Source organism: Cuculus canorus, chromosome 3 (genome assembly GCF_017976375.1).
Source record: "Cuculus canorus isolate bCucCan1 chromosome 3, bCucCan1.pri, whole genome shotgun sequence".
Lineage (NCBI taxonomy): Eukaryota > Metazoa > Chordata > Aves > Cuculiformes > Cuculidae > Cuculus > Cuculus canorus.
In genome coordinates, this window is record NC_071403.1 from 60,700,844 (window position 1) to 60,719,736 (window position 18,893).

Genomic DNA, 18,893 nt, shown 5'->3' on the forward strand with positions numbered 1-18,893 from the left:
TGGCTGCCCAAGTTGAAGAGGGCACAGCAACAGACGCTCTCTGAAGGTCACAATGTGCCAGAGAGCCTGAAGTGTCTCCTTCTGCTCTCCTCCAGAAAGGAAAAACCGGAGGCACGGCAGGAGCACTGATGCAGCTAAGGTAGAAAATGGACACTCTCGAATCATAGAATGGTTTGGGTTGGAAGGGACCTTAAAGATCATATAGTTCCAACCCCCCTGCCATCGGGAGGGACACCTCTGACCAGACCAGGCTGCTCAAGGCCCCATCCAACCTGGCCTTGGACACTTCTAGGGATGGGACATCCACGACTTCCCTGGGCAACCTGTTCCAATGCCTCACCAGTCACATGGTGAAGAATTTCTTCCTTACGTCTGGTCTAAACCTGCCCCTCTCCAGTTTATACCTGTTCCCCCTCCTCCTATCACTACAAGCCTTTGTAAAGAGTTCTTTCCCAGCTTTCCTGTAGCCCCTTCAGGTACTGTAAGGTTGCTCTAAGATCTCCTTGGAGCCTTCTCTTTCCAGGCTGAACAAGACCAACCCTCAGCCTGTCCTCATATGGGAGGTGCTCCAGCACCCTGATTGTCTTTGTATCCTGCCTCTGGACCTGTTCCAGCAGCTCCTTATCCTTTCTGTGTTGGGGATTCCCAACACACTGTGTACTGGACACAGTACTCCAGGCGGGGTCTCACAAGAGCAGAGGAGAGGGGCAGAATCGCCTTAATCGCAACAACTGCATAGTAGAGGAACGAGGCTGAGGTGCTGGAGCGTGTCCCGAAGAGGGTAGTGAAGCTGCTGAAGGAGCTGGAGCACAAGCCTCATGAGGAGCGACCGAAGAAACTGGGGATGTTCAGCCTGGAAGAAGGGGCTGAGAGGACACAAAATTGCTCCCCACGACTGCCTGAAAGGCCGCAGCGAGGTGCGTGCTGCTCTCTTCAACCAAGTTAACAAATAGTAGGAGGAGAGGAAATGGCCTCAGGTTACAGCAGGAGGAGGTTTAGGTTGGATATTAGGAAAAATTGATCTGACGGAAGAGCGAAGCGCTGGCACAGGCTGCCCAGGGAAGCGGTGATGCCTCCTTTCCTCGAGGCGTTCAAAAAGCGTGTAGATGTGGCGCTTCGGGACGTGTTTTGGTGGCCATGACGGCGCCCTCGAGGTGCTTTTCCTCCCTTAAAGGACGCTCTGAACTACGCGGTTTTGGGCCGCGGGGGCAGCACATACCTCCCCCCGACTCTCGAGCAGAGACCCCGCCCCCTCGATGACGCAATTGTCCAGCGCCGCGCGAGGAGGTGCTGAGCCTGGCGCCGGGGCTATGACGCCATCAGTCGGCCGCCGGCGGGAGTGCGGGCCGGTTCTCTCGCCGCTCTGTCCCGGCCATGTTCCCCTCGGCGCCCGCCTCACCGCGCACTCCGGCCCGCAGGACCCCGGGCAGCGCGGCCCCCAGCCCGCTCCCCCGCTCTGCCAGGAGGAATCCGGCCGTGGCGGCGGCCGCTGGCTCCCCGGCGCTGTTCTCCCCGGCGGGGCGGCGCGGCGTCTCCCTCTCCGCCCGGTGAGTCCCTGCCCTCCTCCCGGCTGCCTGGGCTCCAGGCGCTCCGACCCTGAGGGCTCCCCCCGCCTCCCTTCCTTTCCCGTGTCTTGGTGATACGGTACAGGAAGGACGCTGAGTTGCTGGAGTGTCCTGACCTGTATCAGAAACAGCGTGGCCGGCAGGACCAGGGCAGTGATTGTTCCCCTGTACGCGGCGCTGGTGAGGCCAAAGCTCGAATACTGTGTTCTGGTTTGGGCCCCTCACTACGGAAAAGATATTGAGGTTCTGGAGCACGTCCAGAGAAGAGCAACGAAGCGGGTGAAGGGTCTGGAGCACAGATCTTACGAGGAGCAGCTGAGGGAACTGGGGTTGTTTAGCCTGGAGAAAAGCAGGCTGAGGGGAGACCTTATCACTCTACAACTACCTGAAAGGAGGTTGTAGAGAGGTGGGTGTTGGTCTTCTCCCAAGTAAGAAGTGATAGTGTGAGACAAAACAGCCTCGAGTTGCACCAGGGGAGATTTAGGTTGAATAGTAGGAAAAATCTGTTTGCAGAAAGAGTGGTGAAGCACTGGCACAGGTAGTGGTGCTTAGGGACACTCTAAGGTGATCTTAAAGTTCTTTTCCAGCCTTAATGACTCTATGATTCTATGATAAACCCTGAGCCTTGTGTGGCAGGCACTACAGTTGGGGCTTGTGGGCACTGCTGAGAGGAGTGGGAGCAAGTGGCTGTCAAGACACTGACACTCTCATAGTTGGCTTCTTTTGTGACTGTACAGATTTATAGGATGTAATTTATAATTTGTAGACTGTACCAGTACAGATTTATAGGCTGGGGCCTTCCCTTTTCCTGCTAGAGACTTTCCTGCCGTGTATGAAGTGGCCTTTCTTTTCTCTGTATTATTGTTGGTTGTATACAGGTTTTCGTCTGTGGTAAGACTTTTCTCCATATAGATTGATATCTTTAAGAGTCTTTGATAAGGGATCTTTTTGAAAGATTCTGGAAAATTTAAGTACTTTATTATTGTCTGGATTTTATTCACTGACTTATTTTCAGAAGATTCTGATAGAACTGTTAGGCAAAGCATGACTTTTCTGTATGAAAAGAGAAAAAATGGTATGGGCTGTTAATCTACGTTTATTTAGTTTGCTCATTGATTCCACTATAGGAGTAGTAAAATTTATTTAGTCTGTAGTTTCTTAGGTGCTATCAGGTTCTTTGTAGGATACATGATGACCTAGTAACAAGTTCTGACTGCAACTTTTTACAGTTGAACAATTCTGAGGTTCTTTTATACTTCTAGTGTACAATATCACTTTTAATGTATAATATTGCGTGTTCAATATGCTCTAAATATCTCTTATTAGCATTTGAATTCAAGGGCTCCTCAGATCTATCCCTGGTATAGAAAGAATATGAGAAGTGTAAGCACCTCTGCATTTAAGAAATAAAATATATCATTCAGAGGTTAGGCATTGCTATATCTCTTTTTTTTCATTCCCCTTCTCCCTTCCATGTGAGTCAGAACTGCAGGTTAACATGAGCCCCCGGTCAGTTTCAGAGCTTTCAAATCCCTTTTCTCGGGAGCGACTGTTTGGTGGTCAGATAAACAAGATTGCGCATTTTCAGTTCTGCAGAACTTTTGATGAGGTGTGTTTAATGTAGTATTTTTTTGGAACTGGGTGTTGGGATTGTCTTCTCACTGTGTATCATCTTTTGATTTTTCATGCTGAGGTCTGCGACATCGTTTTGCTTATGGGGAGAAAGAAGAGGACAGTATCAGTATCTTCTAAAAGCAGAGAAATGTTACCCACTTAATCATGTTCAGAAGATAAGACAGACATATGCTGTTGCAGAGTGAAGGAGGGGAACGGTGCAAAGCTGCTTTTATAAATTACATTGAGAAACAAATGACTGAAACAGATAAGAACTGGGGTCTCCACCGTAGAAAAAGGGCAGTAGAAGTGCCAGCTGATAACAGCTGCCAGGGATGTTCAAAGTGTTGCACAGTGTGTGCTGCCCAGCAGTGTCAGAATTGGAAATTGAAAGAGGCCTTGCAGTCAGAGAACCTTTGTTGAGCTTCGCATGGTGTTGTGGGTAGCTCTGTGCCGTAGGTAACCAGAATATAGAGAAGTTGAGTGGTGATTTTATTACTGGAGGAGAGGCTGGGGGAGGAATTTATATTCATAATCAGTTCTTTAAAAAAAAAAAAAGTAATTTGATGACAGCTGACAACTTGTAAGGAGGCCACCAGTTACTGCTATTGATGGTGCTCCCAGAGGGAGTATGTTTATTTTACGTGAACTCATTTAATCACATCTATTTCCAAACAGATACTGGTGAAGTAAATGTTGAAACTGATGGAGAAGCAATGAAAAACTGACTATGAATTTTTGTTTTGTTTTAAGAGGAACACCCACCAGAGTAATCCAGCATCCCTCAGCAAGTGAGACTATTAACTATAATGTTAAGGCTTTTGGATCCTCTCTGCCAGTTAAGGTTATGGAAGCCCTTAAAGAGGCTGACGGTAAGAAATTATTTTCTCTGTTGTTTTTCTCATGACAATTGACAGGTGAGAGAATTGCTAACATGTTGTTGATGCCATTTAAACATTGACTCTACCATGAAAACTAAAATGTTTGTGCTGTGATTTAAATCCAGCTGGGTTAACTGTGTAACTGTAATAAACTCACATGTGTATGAGTGCATGTAAATATCCGTCAGGTGCTGTCTTAACCAATGTAATGTAAAATCCAATAGTATTTTTTTTAATAACTTTTGGTTATTGGTTCTTTTTAACGTGTCTGATACTATTTTGTCCTATAGTGGATGCTCCATTTTTTTAAAAGTGTATTTTTAATCCACGTTTTTTATCCCTTTTAAAAGACCCAGAGATACAAACCTTTCCCTGAGTTCAAGAAATTGATCTCCTATGCAATTTTTCCCTGTGGTGAAGTTTTGTTTTTATAGTAGTTTTAACTAAAAATGCATGTTTTAAAAATTATCCTAGAAATTGCTGAGCAATTTTAAATCTTAATATCATCTACTGTAAATTGATGAAAATAGCTCCTAGGATTGTCTTTGTTTTCACTCTCAAAAGCTGAGTGTTAAAATGGATTTTTAAACTATATGTAATAATCTGGTATTTTAACCAAATACATGGAAATTCTAACATGGAATTCAATTTAATACCAAATATACTTGTTTTCATATGAGAATGAAAGTTTATTGGTTTTAAGGTTACTGTGAGTTGTTTTACGAATCTTAATGCTTTTAAAAAATTATTTTTGATCTAGCTGATGACCAGCTGAGTGTTCAAGTGGATGAAAGTGGATGGGCCTGGTTAGTCCATAAAGAGAAGCTGATTATTTGGAAGATTGGTCAGTCTCCAGTAGCTAAGGTAACAGAAACATCAGGGTGGAACAGCTTGTATATTTTATGCTAGTTGAACAAGTTGTTGAGTTTTGGTTTCTAAAGCAATTGTTTCTTTATAATTGGAGTTTGTTTTCCCTCAAAAGCAATGGGATTGGTATGAACTCATACTAACATCAGTAAATGAGACTTGAACTTTTGAGGGAGCTTAACATTTTTATATTCGTCTCTTAATTTTTGTCACTTTAACACTAGGATTAATTCTAAATACATTTTAATAGATGTCTCTCTTATATTAGATAGTCTTGATAAAGCTCATTTTAGTAGATAAGAAACTAGTTGATGCATTACAGATTGATTTAGATAGTTCTGGGACTGATTTTCAGTTTGTCAAAAAGAAAGTTAGTTTCAGGTGTGCTGAACAGGTTTCACTTAGGTTTCTCGTGTCAAGAATTATTTCTCTTCCCTCTAGGCAGTGTTTCTTTCAGCATCAGTTCAGTGAAAAGCGAGTACAGTTAGAAGAACCCTGTAGTTATAAAATCTATATCTTTCAATTAAGACAACATCTGTTAATTATACAGATTCTGCACTGCGAGTGGAGTGTCACACATGCACATTCTGGGACTTGTAGAGATTTTTCTAGGAATCAAAATTTTTCTGATTGTTTAACTTTAGGAGGACGGGGCTGGGGTGACAGGGTTCACCTCTCCACTTTGTTAGTACATAGTGAGCTTATTCAAGCACTTCTAGTTTAATTTTGTTTTGCTGCCTTGTATTATATTGTATTAAGGAACAGTCACGTAATTGCAACTCTAAAAGAAACAATTCAGTCTTGTAGTGCTGTGAGAAACACTCAGAAATAACAAAAGAAAAATAGTGGTTTGAAAATGTACATGTTTTATAGCTGTTTTCTGGTTGTGACAGCTGTGCTGAAAATGTCTTTTAACATACTTTTGATTCCCCTACGCAGTGGACCAGTTTAAAATTAATTTTTAGCAGGGTCATAGTCTGGTGACTTTGTGGTGCAGAAATAAGTTCTTCCAGTCTCGTGTTTATAATGGCATCTTTCTTTCTTACAGCTATCTCTGTGCAAGGAACTGCAGCTGCCACCCAGTGACTTCCAGTGGAGTTCTAGTTTAGCAGCTATATCTTGTCTCGGTTCTGCGAGTGATGCACCTTCTCTGCAGGTGATCAGCTTTTAAAATTTACTTTTGAAAATTACTTTTACAGTAATTTTGAATATATTCTGTTTTATCAAGGTACTTATTTGAAAACTGCATTTGGTGTTGTACCATCTGTTCAAAAGGTCAGGATTGATAATTTGCAATAATTATGTTTGAAATAAACAAAATTCTGCTAGTCTTCAAATCACACAATTTACATGCTACAGGATGAGATTAAATAATAATTTTCCTAAGGATTGCTTGGCATGCTTTCATAACAAACAAAACCACAGTGTTAACAAACAAAACCACAGTGTTAACAAACAAAACCACAGTGTTAACAAACAAAACCACAGTGTTAACAAACAATGTTCAGTCTAAGCAAGTGCAACTTAAATGTGTGCTGGCTGAAAAAGTTGTTCAGCAGTGTTTTCACTCTGAGTGGGTGAGAAGCAAATACCAGCACCCTCCCTTGGCTCATCTTTGTAAGGAAGCTGATATTGGAGGGAGAGATCATTTATCAGTTTTGGCTGATTACTTACCTAAATGGCTTTTCTTAACATACTGTGCTAAAGGATGAGATTTGAAGAGTAAAGTTTTGTGTAAGTATGTTGATGTTTCTGTTACTGTCATTCATGAAGAAAAGAAGCGCTCGTTTTCAACTTGGGTGTAGTTTTCAGTTAATGTGTACAGTTCTCTAATAGAAGTGGATAAGCAGTTACCTCTGGAAGGAGGAAGAGGCGCAGAAGATGCAATGGGATATTTTCCTTTGCCTTCTTCTTGCTTTTCATCATCTGGAAGTGTGAAACAATCTTAATAGTTTGTCATAAGCTTGTAAATGTCTAAACGCTGTATGACTTATTCGTACCCAAAGACGTATGCACCTAAACCAAGATGATTCTTTTTAAATCTCATTTTTCTTTAGCGTCTGAGCTGTGCATGAATACTATGATATTTATACAGTGAAGTAGAAATGTTAATAGTAGAAAATATTTCACTAAAATGAAAAATATTAAACAACAGGCAGGAATTTGGCATGAAATATATTCTGTAGTGTGTTTTTCATTGTTACAGTATTCATTAGCCAACTGTTTTCCTTTGTGAAGCCCTATGTTTAGTCAAAAATCAGTCAGAAAACTTCAAGGAGCTCAATAGCAGCTCACAACCTACAGTTCTTCTATTGTTCTGTAATTTTTCAACAACCAGTAGTTTAGCTATGATGTTTTCTGTCTAAATCTCTACTTGAACACAGTCTCTTGCTTCATGCTTTGAATTTGGTATCTGGGTGGTTTCCTGAACCAGAAGCCCTGGTATAGGCACACTGTGGGCATATGTTTTTATGAAGAACAGAGCCACCGTGTGCTTTGATATTTATCTTGATGACACTAGAGCAGTTTCTTTGTTAAATTACAGTCTGCATTTTAAGTCTTCCATAATAATAAGACTCTTGGCATCTGGAACTCTCTGTGTGCCCTTTTCTGTCTTGCAACTGTAAGTTTTGTTTGCATTTCAGTAGCAGATTGTGAATTACCAGTAACAAGAACCAGCAGAAATATTATTGTTAGCAAAATAAGCAAGTATAACATTCCCCTTCCCAATATGAAGTTAGGCTACAGAATCATTTTGCTATTAATTGGGTTTAGGTTTGTCAGTGTGTATTCCATATATATTTACTACTATTTTTGTGTTACCTGCATTCTTGATATGAAAAATAATGTTTCGGTTAAAGCTGCAGTCTGATTATTATTACCTTTCATATTCTGTTAATTATTTTCTGACTTCAAGTCTCTGGCGTTAATGGTTGCCACCAGTGAAGGTTCTGTACGCTACTGGCCCAATATTGTGCATGAAGGTTCCTATACGGAGACTTTTACAGACTTTGGAGGCGCTCTGTGCAGTTTCCTAACAGCAATAAAGGTACAGTACAATGATTTTTATAAAAATACTGCATTAATTTGTAACTTCTAAAACATGTTGTTGGTTCTTAATCTCCAATAAATGTCACAAAGCAAACTGTTGGGCATTCTGAGGAGTGATTTGAGAGGTTTTTGATGAGTGTGATGATCTTGAGTAGCAGAGATGACTGGTAGTCAAAAGTGCTAACATTAAAGTTGTTGAGGCAGGCAGGATTCAACCACAAGGTTAATAGGACTGCTTTGGTACCTCAGCCTATGAGGAGTGTCAGTATTGCTGCTGTGATTCCTCTCAGTGGTAGAAACCCTGCTGTCACAAAACCAAAGAGAACGGCTTCATCTGAATTCGCAGTCTGCATATTGAAGGTCTTGTGGTGTAGCTCACTAGTGACTGAATTTGAAAGATTTTTGTGTGAAAGTAGTGAAAAACTGTATTGTGAACTGCTCTGAGAAATAGTTTTCTGCTGTTGATGCATCTAAATGGGAGAGATTTATGGAATATATACAATAATTCAATATGTGTTACAATATCTGTCATCTTCAGAAGTAGTTATTATTAATCAGACTTTATCTCGTGACCTTTACAGCATCTACCATTTCTGTCTGGTATTGTAAATACTATTTTAGGGAATGAGCACGTTAGAAATATTTGCAAATCTAGTCAAAAGACAGAGAAATTAATGATGAAATTCTTAAGGCTTCAAGATGTTAAGAAACAGTAATATGTATCTACGTTATTAGAGCTGAATTGTGCTCAAATTTCAGATATCAAGATGAGAAAAGCCAGGTCTTATCACGCCTGTAGTTCAAATGTTAACATCAGTGTGCACTCAGAGCTAGAGGAGCACATTTTTCCAGAGCAAAACCCTTTTATTAATCAGTCAGTGTTCTAGAGCTGTATTATTACATATATGGTAATAGTCATCCTGTGACTGGGCAGATTTAACCTTTAAAATAGTTTTTATATGAAATTATGATACTGGTTTTAACTGGTTTTAAATGTCTTTTTAATATTTTTTTCTGTGACTGTTTCCTGTACAGGTAAACAATTCTTTCAGCAATAGCCAGGTTTTTACCATTATTTTTTTGAAAATTGCTTTACGTTGCATTACACACCAACTTTGATACATTTTTAATTGAAGGCATCTTTTTTTTTAATGCCTCAGTAGCTGGGGGAAGTTAGGTTATGTCTATGTTAGCAAGTAGTGAAAGGAAGTAGTTGAGAAACTGTAAAGCAAAAAGGTCAGTACTAAGGCAATGCCACCATCTACACAGGTCGTTTTGGAGGGAGGGGTTGTTATTTTAAACTAGTTCCAGCCTAGATGCATTAAATGAGTATCTGTTAGTGGTCAGAGCCCACCTTTCAGTTCAGTTTAGTTCAAAGGGTGTACAGCTGGTACACTCAGACTGCTATGTGATGTGATCCAGCTGGTAGTATGTGGGGACTTGCAAAAAGTCACATCAGAAACAGTCTTGATTCTAATTAAAGTGCTAATGCGGATGCAACCATTACCACAGGCAAGAGATGCACTAGCAAAAGTACCTGCATAAATGCTCGTAAAACACCTACAATGGAGTGCATATTTTGCATAATGCACAAGACTTTTCACTTTTCTTACTGCAAAGGTAACGCTGTTTTTCATCGTTAGATTCCAAGGATTACATGAAATTATAGTTCTGTAAGTATACTGAAATGGAGTTTCATGGATAAAAGTGTCATACAATGCTAATAAAATGAGTCTTTTCCAGTGCTAGGTACCAGTCAGATGTTTGACTGGTTTTTTCTGACATAACTGGATGGAAGACTTGCTTTGCAAAGTTCATTTTCATTGGTGTACTGTAGGATAGGATGCTATTTAAAAAAAATTATAGTGTGCTTAATAACACTTCGAGTTTCACATGTACATATGGGAGTTGAATGTTATCTAATTCGTAATTCAGTTCAACATATGAACATTATATGTAGTAGCTCCTTTAGAGATTATTTTCATATTTTTCAAAAATATATTTTAAAATTTAAAGTATACTGCAAACTACGCTGCACTGATTCAAGCATAGAGTGTGATGTGGAAGATTTGTTTAGACAGTCTTTTAATGTGATAAATGCTTTCTGTTTTTATAATTTTCTTTGTTAGCTCTTAAGTAATGTAGCTGCCTCGTCTCTTGTTCTTGTTTAGTGTTAGCCCTTATGAGCTGACATAAATAATTGTATCTGACAATAGAATTGTTTTGGGAATGTAGTGTTTACTTTTTTTAATAGAGTTGCCTTTTCTTTTTGTTAGGGAGGAAGCTTTATTTTATCATCTTCCAGAGGCCAGCTGGTTCGATTGATACCGGATAGTTCTGGCAAGATTCATCAGCATGCCCTGCCACAGGGTCAAGGCATGTTTTCTGGAATTGGTAGAAAGGTTTCTTCTCTTCTGGGTATATTGTCACCTGGAAATGATATTGTGGTAAGCTTCAAAAACATTGATATGGTAATCTACTTTAATTTATCTCTGTTACTTTTAGCCTCGGTGTTTAAAAAAAGAAAAAGAAAAGACTACCTGAGAGTGTATGATGACTGAAAAAAAAGACAACTCATTTATGTTACTTATATTTCTTTGCAGTTTGAAAGAAAGACAGAAACAAAATAGATCTGTATGCTTTGTAAGGGAGAATGCTGACTTGCTCTGTAGTTCTGAATAAAAAAACACTTTAAAGTAGTAATACATCCTGGGGAATAGGCAATGATTCTAAGTCTTGCCTCTTTCTAGTGATAACCTCAGTAGTACTTGAGAAAAAACAACAATAATTTTACTTGTTTAGGGTTGGTGATAGGGTTTAGCTTTGTCTATGAACTCCACAGAAGTTAGAAGAAAGTATGAGAAACATACCTATTTGTAGACGTTCTTATAGATATAAAATAAGACTTCTCTTCGAAATTATGATAATCTCTCATCTTGTAATGTAACTTGTGTAGGTTGCCTAAGTAGATTTTTATATGGACTGAGAGTGGTGTAGATTGTTGTAAATAGTAAAGCTGTGCCTTAACCTTTTTAGCTTTTCCTTTTTTAAATGCAGATTTCTAGTGTTCTTTGGGATAAAGAGAGATCAAGCTTTTATATGCTAACGAGTTCAAATTTAAACAAATGGGAGATTGATGATTCATCAGAACGTTATATTCTCAGCTGGGATATCAACAGGATCCTGAAAGAACATATTACAGATGCAATTTGGGTAAGAACCAGCTCTTCTGGAAAGAATTGGTTGTTTTTAATTTCTTTTTTTTTTTAAATTAGTAGATTATTTTTTATGGTCATAAGTCAAGTGTATTGTGTTTTAGGGTTCTGAAAGTAACTACGAAGCTATTAAAGGAGGAGTAAATGTACAGTACATGGATCTGCAACAGAACCGGTAAGGAAGTACACTTGCATCTGATAATACATACGTTAATGAGAGAGATGTATTCTGTTTTGTTGCAAAAGCCTTATGTAAGTAATTGCAATTTAATTTTACTTCAGTGCCACTGTTGATAAAATAAGCACGTCATATTACATAGCTAGGTTATCCTGTACTTCATGCTGCCATTCTCCTTTAGCATTACAAATTCTGCGTCTAAGAATAATTCCTTTCTCTGTTTTTAGTCTCATTTTATCAGGCTTGGGTATTTGTTTTGTTTTGATATTTCAGAGAGCAAATAAGCAATTGTAACTTGTTCCAGCAAATGCAAAGAATTCTGTGCTTCTAGTATTTAATTTAATTTCATAAAATCACAACTGCCTTGGATCAGTTTTGTACTATAATATGAATACTGCTAATAAAAGAGCTTGATAAAAGAAGTAATATAGTCTTTCTGAAAAAGAGTACTATACAAAATTGGAAAGTATTTATTTTGTTACTGGTAGAGTTTGAGCAAGTAAAATATGTAGTAATCCTCTCTCAATGGTGCAAAATCTGTTGCTGAATAGTGATGGGCTGGTGATACTTGCTGCAGCGTGGCATCCTGGAGATCGTCCATGTCTTGTCTACTACACTCTGATAACAGTAGAAGATAAGGGCTACCAGATGTCTGATGATGTTGTTGTGGAGGTCACACAGTATAATCCGTCTTTCCAGGTATGCAAATGGAGAGTCTGAAACCGAGTTAAGAAAGCACAGCGTTTCAGAATGTTCCTGTATGTCAATCAGGCATCACATTTTTTTCTAAAGGAAAATCAAATTCTCTGTCATAAGATTGTTCTTGAAAGTATGTACTCATAGTACTCTGAGGAAAACGTGTACTGGCATCTTTTGATGTTTAATAGTAATTGTAAAGTTAGTGCTTTACGTTTTACAGTAGAAAATAAAAAAGCCTCAAAAATACAAGTCCAAACGTGGTTATTACTGGTTTATTTTAATATTTGTCGTGTCTGTGAAAGTTTCTATGGAGTAATTTTATAGTATACTCATGCAATGCATTTTGAACAAATCTCGGATGCTGAGACTTGTAGCAGGACACAGAATTAAGAGACATGTATTTTGGTCCTCCTTAGACAGCCGATTTGCTTGGAAGCATGTTTGTTGTCCTTAAAGTACCTCATTTGTGCTATCTCTTCTTGAAGCATAAATTTTGGCATTAACCTTCCACTCTTCCACTCTTTTCTTCTCTTCCCCTCTGCCTGTAATGGAATCTTAAAATTGAATCTTAAGATGGAAAGAGAATGTGAAAATTGCAGAATAATTTATCTGTTTACCTGTCTCTCCATGTGAAATTAGCTAGAATTTAATAGATGTGAAAGAAAAAAAATGGATATTAAGTTTTAGGACGAAACAAAACCACTTTTCAGGTTATAAGTTACATCCATATCTTCTTGTTAAAAATTGAAACAAATTCAGGCAACTCAGATCAGCCTTGAAAATGTTATATGTTTGCTTAAGGTTTTGATTATATTTGTGATATTTCTCATATTGCAACACTTTCAGTCAGAAGAGGATGTGCTGTGCTGTCTGCTAGTCCCAGATTTCTTTAGCCATGCTGCTTACCTTTATAAGGAAGACAAAGTGTTTGCCTGCTCCACTGGAACTGGAAGAATTTCTTTACCACAGGAGAAAATTGTATTTGGCATACAAGGTAACCTGCGGGAAGAAAATAAAAATCATATTTCATAGATATTTTCTAATTGAATCCTTTTACAGTATTTAGATTTCTGAGAGAGCAGAATCTTGTTTAGGCTCTTTTTTTATCTTTATTAAACTTTTGAAGTCACATGTTTCTCATGGGTGTATGAAGAAAGCGCTGACATGACATCCATTGTTGTTACTGCTTACACTTCAGTGTTTCAGATGAAAATTTTGGTGTGTGAATGGATGGGGGATTTGATTTGGGTTTTGAGGTTTTGGAGGGAGGGAGGTGGGTTGCCTTTTTTTTTTTTTTTTTAAATTTTCTTCCAGCATGCCTTTGGATTTTGTTGTTGGTTTGGATTTGGTATTTTTTGGTTTTTGTTTGGGTTTTTTTTCTTAACTTTAACTTTTGTGTTGAGGCTGAGGCTAAAATTCAAACTAGGTGCCTGTGTCAGATGTCTGTATGTATGTCACCCTTGATCTTCAGTGTCATCCTTGATCTTCAGTGTCTTTTCAAGTAGGATGCACACATAGGTCCTTAGGTAGAATTTGAACCACCTGAAAAACCACAAGAAAACCTGGTTGGTTTTCTCTTTTTTTCCCCTCCTTTTTTTCTAAACTTACAGTAGCTGGAAATCTGCATCTTGAGTATCAAATAGTATCTACAAATTGTTTAAGTCAGGTGCAATTGTCAATTACTGTTGTCTGGTTCATAACAAAATTCAAAAATTGCCTATAGAACTGTTACATTTTGTTCATAAAGTGGCATTTAGGTCTTTTTTGTTTGTTTGTTTTTTCTCCCCTCTCCTCTCATCTTAGGAGACAGCATTTTGGGAGCAGGGTCCTGTACTGGCCTCCCCATCTTCTTTGCCAAAAAAAGTGGACTTATCACCATCTTGTCCAGGGAAAACATTTCTCTGCTACCTGAAGACCTTGAAGATTCTCTGTCCTCTTCTGTTGCTGCACCAAGAAGTGAGGTAATGGTGGTTTGGTTGGCTCCTGGCTGAAAACTGAGGGTAGAAATAAAATGCTTTTCTGGCAGTTTTCATTTCTCACTGTCGAAATCCTGGCTTGTTGAGCTTTAAAGGGTTTTTTTTTTAAATAGGAACTCAAACATCTGTAATCAAGGCCGCTTTCAAAACCCAGTAAATTTAAAACATCTGCAAGTTTGGGTAACTTTTTTGTTTTCCTTTGTTTTGAAGTCAAGGTTTCTGCTTTTATAACTTTTCACTTAGGTATATTACTGTACATCACTAGGTCTGATACAACACTGCTGCAGAGACTTAGACTTTATTCTCACTTTTTGATTGGGATGCTTCCTTCTGTCTGTTTTCACTGTTCCTTTGTGTATATGAGACACTTTTTTCTTATCATGCTGTGAAAAGCTTGGAAGCTAAACTGAGAAGGGCTATATAGTGGCTGGATTTTGTTTTGACACTGTTACGTCTATTTTATTAATATAATCTTATAAAAATGTGAACATATTTTTACTGTTATTTTGTGCAATATGCATTTATTAAGCTCTTGCTTCCATCAGATGTGTTTTGTTTAAAATGTATATGGAAATTGTTGCCAAGAGGTTCCTGGAGTGGGAGGGGAGAATAGGAAAGTTGTTACAATATAAATTAGAGAATATTTCTGTGGGTTTCAATTCTTCTTCCAATTAAATTGCCTTTTAAATTGGTTATGATTAACTAGTATTTTAGTCGAAGACCTTTGTGGTGATTGGTCTGATAATTTTTTTTTCTTCTTGCGCTAATAGCTAGTTAGATTTGTCTGCACCTGGATTGGTTTTTGGGTGACAGTATTCGCAAGTACATTTTAAATTCTGTCAAAAACATTTGGTTTGAATGTTAAAATAATTATAATAAAAACTTTGGTGATACAAATCGGTATAAGTTCCTTTGCAGGTTATGCCTATTTTATTAAAATGCTTGAGGTCAAACCCCAGTGTGGGACTTTCATTGTAGTGCATCTTATGGGCTTATGTTTGCCTTAATAAACACGACTGCTTCCAGGTGTTCTTCTTATTGTATATTATATTGTTGCTACTTAGAAAAATTGTTTTCCTTTCATAATGAAGATTCATTCATTATGAAGTTTTTACTTTGAATTTTCAGAGCCCTGCGTTTGACACAACCAGTAGGCTAGAAATTATAACTCAAGAAGACAAGACTAAATTACTGAAAGCTGCTTTTCTACAGTACTGCAGGTAGAAATTGCACTTGATATTTGAGACTTTATCTCTTTTCTGGTCTTGAAGGCACACTGATATCTGAGTAAGAGTCTGTCTCAGTAGAGATACTCCTGCGCTGTTTTAATTATAACTATTTTAATGACATGCACATCTTTATTAGGAAGTTGTTAGATACATTTTGGGCTAGTGAGGAAGTGATATGTGCTAGAAGGGAGCAGACTTCTATGATCTCAATGACATTTTGCTTACTCTACGTAAATTCTCTATTAACATTAGTGCCAGTGAAACAGCTTTAAACTTTATTATTTTAACTTCTTTATTCTTAGTGTAAGTGGTGTTCTTCCGTACAACATTGTACCATGTAGATTTAAGCATTTGGATGCTTCTTACTCTTTTACTTATTTACCTAATGAGAACAGGATTCTCTGAAATCATAGGAAATAAGAAGAATGGTTTATATTTGCTGATGCATTTTTCTGAGAGGTTTTTGTCTGTTGCCATTTGTGGGAGTGAATGCATGCACTATTGAGGATTTTAGAACAAGAATAGAAAATTAGTGACTTGGCTATCAGAGACATTCAGACAGATCTGTATGAGGGATCTTTTCTCTTAAATAATTATAATAATAGGGACAGTAAAATAAAAAGTGACTTAAACATTTCTGGGCTTGTGCTTTTTTCTTATGTATTGTGCTGCCTACTTACTTTAAAAGAATTGGAATACCTTTTATCTGTAGAATCAGAAAACCTTTTATCCAGTTAGTTTAAAGAGAGCCCAAACAATGCTTGATATTTATAATCTGAAACACCTTAGAAAAACCTTATCGGAAAATCTTTTCTAATTGAGTGTTCCCATCTATTGTTTTTATTGCATGAACTTTGTATTTCTTTGATTTCAGGAAAGATATAGTCAATGCACAAAGCATGGTAGCTGAGCTGTTTCCAAATAACGCAGATGTGGATTCTGATGATGAACTCGACAAGGCAGTAACTCAGATCAGTGTGGACTTAATAGATGATTACCCTGCCTCTGATCCAAGATGGGCTGAATCTGTACCCGAAGATAAATATAATGGTGTGGTGATTTGGGGGGTTTTCTTTGGTCGCAGTTTTTTTAATATGAAAGACTGTCTATAGTACTCCAGATGATAATTAAAGCTTTTCGAAAAAGGCATAGGTATCTCTTGCCCTCTTCTAGCACTAGATGCATTTCCAGAAAAGTGAAAGGATGCATCTTGTGAGACTGCCAGATAAGTTTGCAGTGTCTGTGCTTAGTTCCTGACTTCATATAGGAAACACAAACTGCAAAGAAAACATTTTTGAGAAGGTTACTTTGCACAAGGAAGAGTTGGTGTCACTTTAGTGTTTCCATGATTCCTTGGATAGATGTAAATTATTTTCCATGAATAGGTATGTTAAGAGAAAAGAGTTTATTTGCTCATGTTTAGCTCCTTGTCAGCATGGCTGCACAACTTCTGGTAGGCTCGGATCCTGGGCAGAGTGAGCTCATATCCCTCTGGGGCAATAGTATTTATGTCTGCCTAAAAGAGGACTAGGGAAATTTAATTTGGAGCATTTGTTGTATGTAAAGGATTATAACAGACACATTTTCAGCAAGAAATGTGTTTGTTCATGCTGCACTGTCTCTTATGAACAGTGTTAACTTGAAACTGTCCTCTCAGTAGCAGTTGTCAGTTGCTGAGCAGAGACTTGATTTGAAAGTTCGTGTAGTAAATAGTTACAGGTGGATGATGGCTTCTGCTGTTGTTTCTGCATGACAGTTAGGAATCGTCAGGTACTAGATCCTTAGTGTTTCTGAATCAACTTTATTTTTAATTTTCCGGTTTATCTGAATTTATTCCTGGCTAAAGCAAGAAATGAAAATTGATAGTCTTCCTAATTTTACTCATAGTGATAGTTCTTCTGAAGTTTTGTGTCTTGGTAGTCTTTTGGCTTAAAGCATGCTTAGAATATACAAAAATCCTGAAGTAGGAAATTTACCTGGGCTTTAGAGAAATCTGCTGAGGTGGGATACTTGTGAGGATACTCATGAGGAAGTGTCCATCGTCCTTAAGGACTCCTTTAAGGGCCTGATTGTCTGGATGGAAATGTTAGCTCATTTGAGGAAGAAGAAAAGCAGAGCAGTGCTGGTCAGCCAATTATATTGTGCAGTGGAATTGTTTACACTTTATTTTGTAGTAACTATGGTCTAGGGTATAATAAATGTAGCAATAGGTAGCCCACAGTAAAGATAAAAATTTGAATCTGAACCTTACTGAAACTTGAATAAACTGGTTAGCTGCTACTTTAGCAGCATAATGATTTGAGTGCTTCAGAATACTTGTACTGATGTAAAGATACTTGATTTTATTCTTTACTTCGGCTATTGAATTCAAAACACTTTAAAACTAGCATGGTAAGCAATGTATAAATCTCTGTGCCTTTATTTTAAAAAGTACCAGCACAGTAATGCTGTAGAAATTTATAGAAATATGTTTACTTCAGAGGCAAAAAAAAAAAAAAAATTATCCAAGAAATTAAGATATCAGGTGATATCTTCAGTGATTTTTCTGTTTTTAGAAGCAGCTCGTTTCAGCCACACATCACTCATTCTTCTTCATCAGCTAGAGGATAAGACAAAAGCACATTTCTTCTTCGTTGAGTTTCTTCATCAGGTAAAATTCTATCATTCTTTTGATATCAGCACACACAGCAGGGTATTATTTTGTCTCTAATTCTTCTAGAACACTGTAAGAGTGTGTGTGGTGTGTTATTTTTTTAATTAGGTTGGTGTATTTGAACGTCTGGGCATTTTTCCGGTACGAGGGATGCCAATGGCAACTCGACTGTTGCTCTGTGAGCATGCAGAGAAACTAGCAGCAGCTATTGTTCTCAAGAATCATCACTGCAGGCTGCCTGCATTAGTGAATGGTGCTATACTGATCGCGTTAAATAAAAGGGAGTGTGACGTTCCACCGAGTCTTACTCCTGCAGATGTGTTCTTTCGAGAGGTAAGAAACCTGTTATTTCTTAATCATTCTATGCTATCACATATAGTAAAACTTGCAATGCCTTAGTATATACTTTGAAACTTTTCCCTTACAATTGTTAACTTTTTCCTTTAAATTGTTAAAGCAATTTAACTTCACCGATTTGCCTTTAAATAGGGATGGTGTGTTAGTATTTTCCTCACTTTGGTGTACATACTCTTTTATGCGTGCAGCTGAAACATGAGTTCTGACAAATTTCATGTAACAGAAGTGAAGTTATGATTTCCAACTAACCTACATGGATGAGCAATGAAAAAGACCAGTGAAATTCCCTAGCACATCAGAAAATGTGTGCTAAATTACCATTTTTAAGGAGTGAACTGGAGACTGTGAAGCTTTCCAGATAGGAGAGCTGCTCTGATGAGCTGTTCTGGATGGAGTTACATCAATTCAGTCTCTCCTAATTTTTCTGTCCTCTCTAACATTAGTCATTCTAACCTAGTTCTCAGTTTATGCTGCATTCCAGTCAAGTGCCCAGTCTTTATTTCTTTCTTCCTTCTTGAGGGGAGCTATAGAAAAAACATTTGTTCTTGGGAAGTTTTTTCCTGTAGAGAGCAGTAGTTGCTAACTGAGAAAAATAAACAGAGGGTCAA

General features: G+C 38.0%; 1 protein-coding gene across 2 annotated transcripts in view; it reads left to right on the plus strand.

Moving 5' to 3' along the window:
- Positions 1-1,306: 1,306 nt before the first annotated feature.
- The window catches only part of NUP133 (nucleoporin 133), a 36,049-nt gene continuing 18,462 nt past the window's right edge, over positions 1,307-18,893 (plus strand). For both annotated transcript variants that reach the window (XM_054062660.1, XM_054062659.1), the window contains exons 1-15: positions 1,307-1,547; positions 3,933-4,051; positions 4,821-4,924; positions 5,976-6,083; positions 7,845-7,976; positions 10,255-10,425; positions 11,036-11,191; positions 11,298-11,368; positions 11,923-12,070; positions 12,917-13,064; positions 13,874-14,031; positions 15,175-15,266; positions 16,150-16,325; positions 17,831-17,925; positions 18,037-18,261. In XM_054062660.1, coding sequence (XP_053918635.1) covers positions 1,375-1,547; positions 3,933-4,051; positions 4,821-4,924; positions 5,976-6,083; positions 7,845-7,976; positions 10,255-10,425; positions 11,036-11,191; positions 11,298-11,368; positions 11,923-12,070; positions 12,917-13,064; positions 13,874-14,031; positions 15,175-15,266; positions 16,150-16,325; positions 17,831-17,925; positions 18,037-18,261 — 2,076 coding nt within the window. In that variant the 5' untranslated portion in view covers positions 1,307-1,374. The remainder of the gene's footprint in view (positions 1,548-3,932; positions 4,052-4,820; positions 4,925-5,975; positions 6,084-7,844; positions 7,977-10,254; positions 10,426-11,035; positions 11,192-11,297; positions 11,369-11,922; positions 12,071-12,916; positions 13,065-13,873; positions 14,032-15,174; positions 15,267-16,149; positions 16,326-17,830; positions 17,926-18,036; positions 18,262-18,893) is intronic.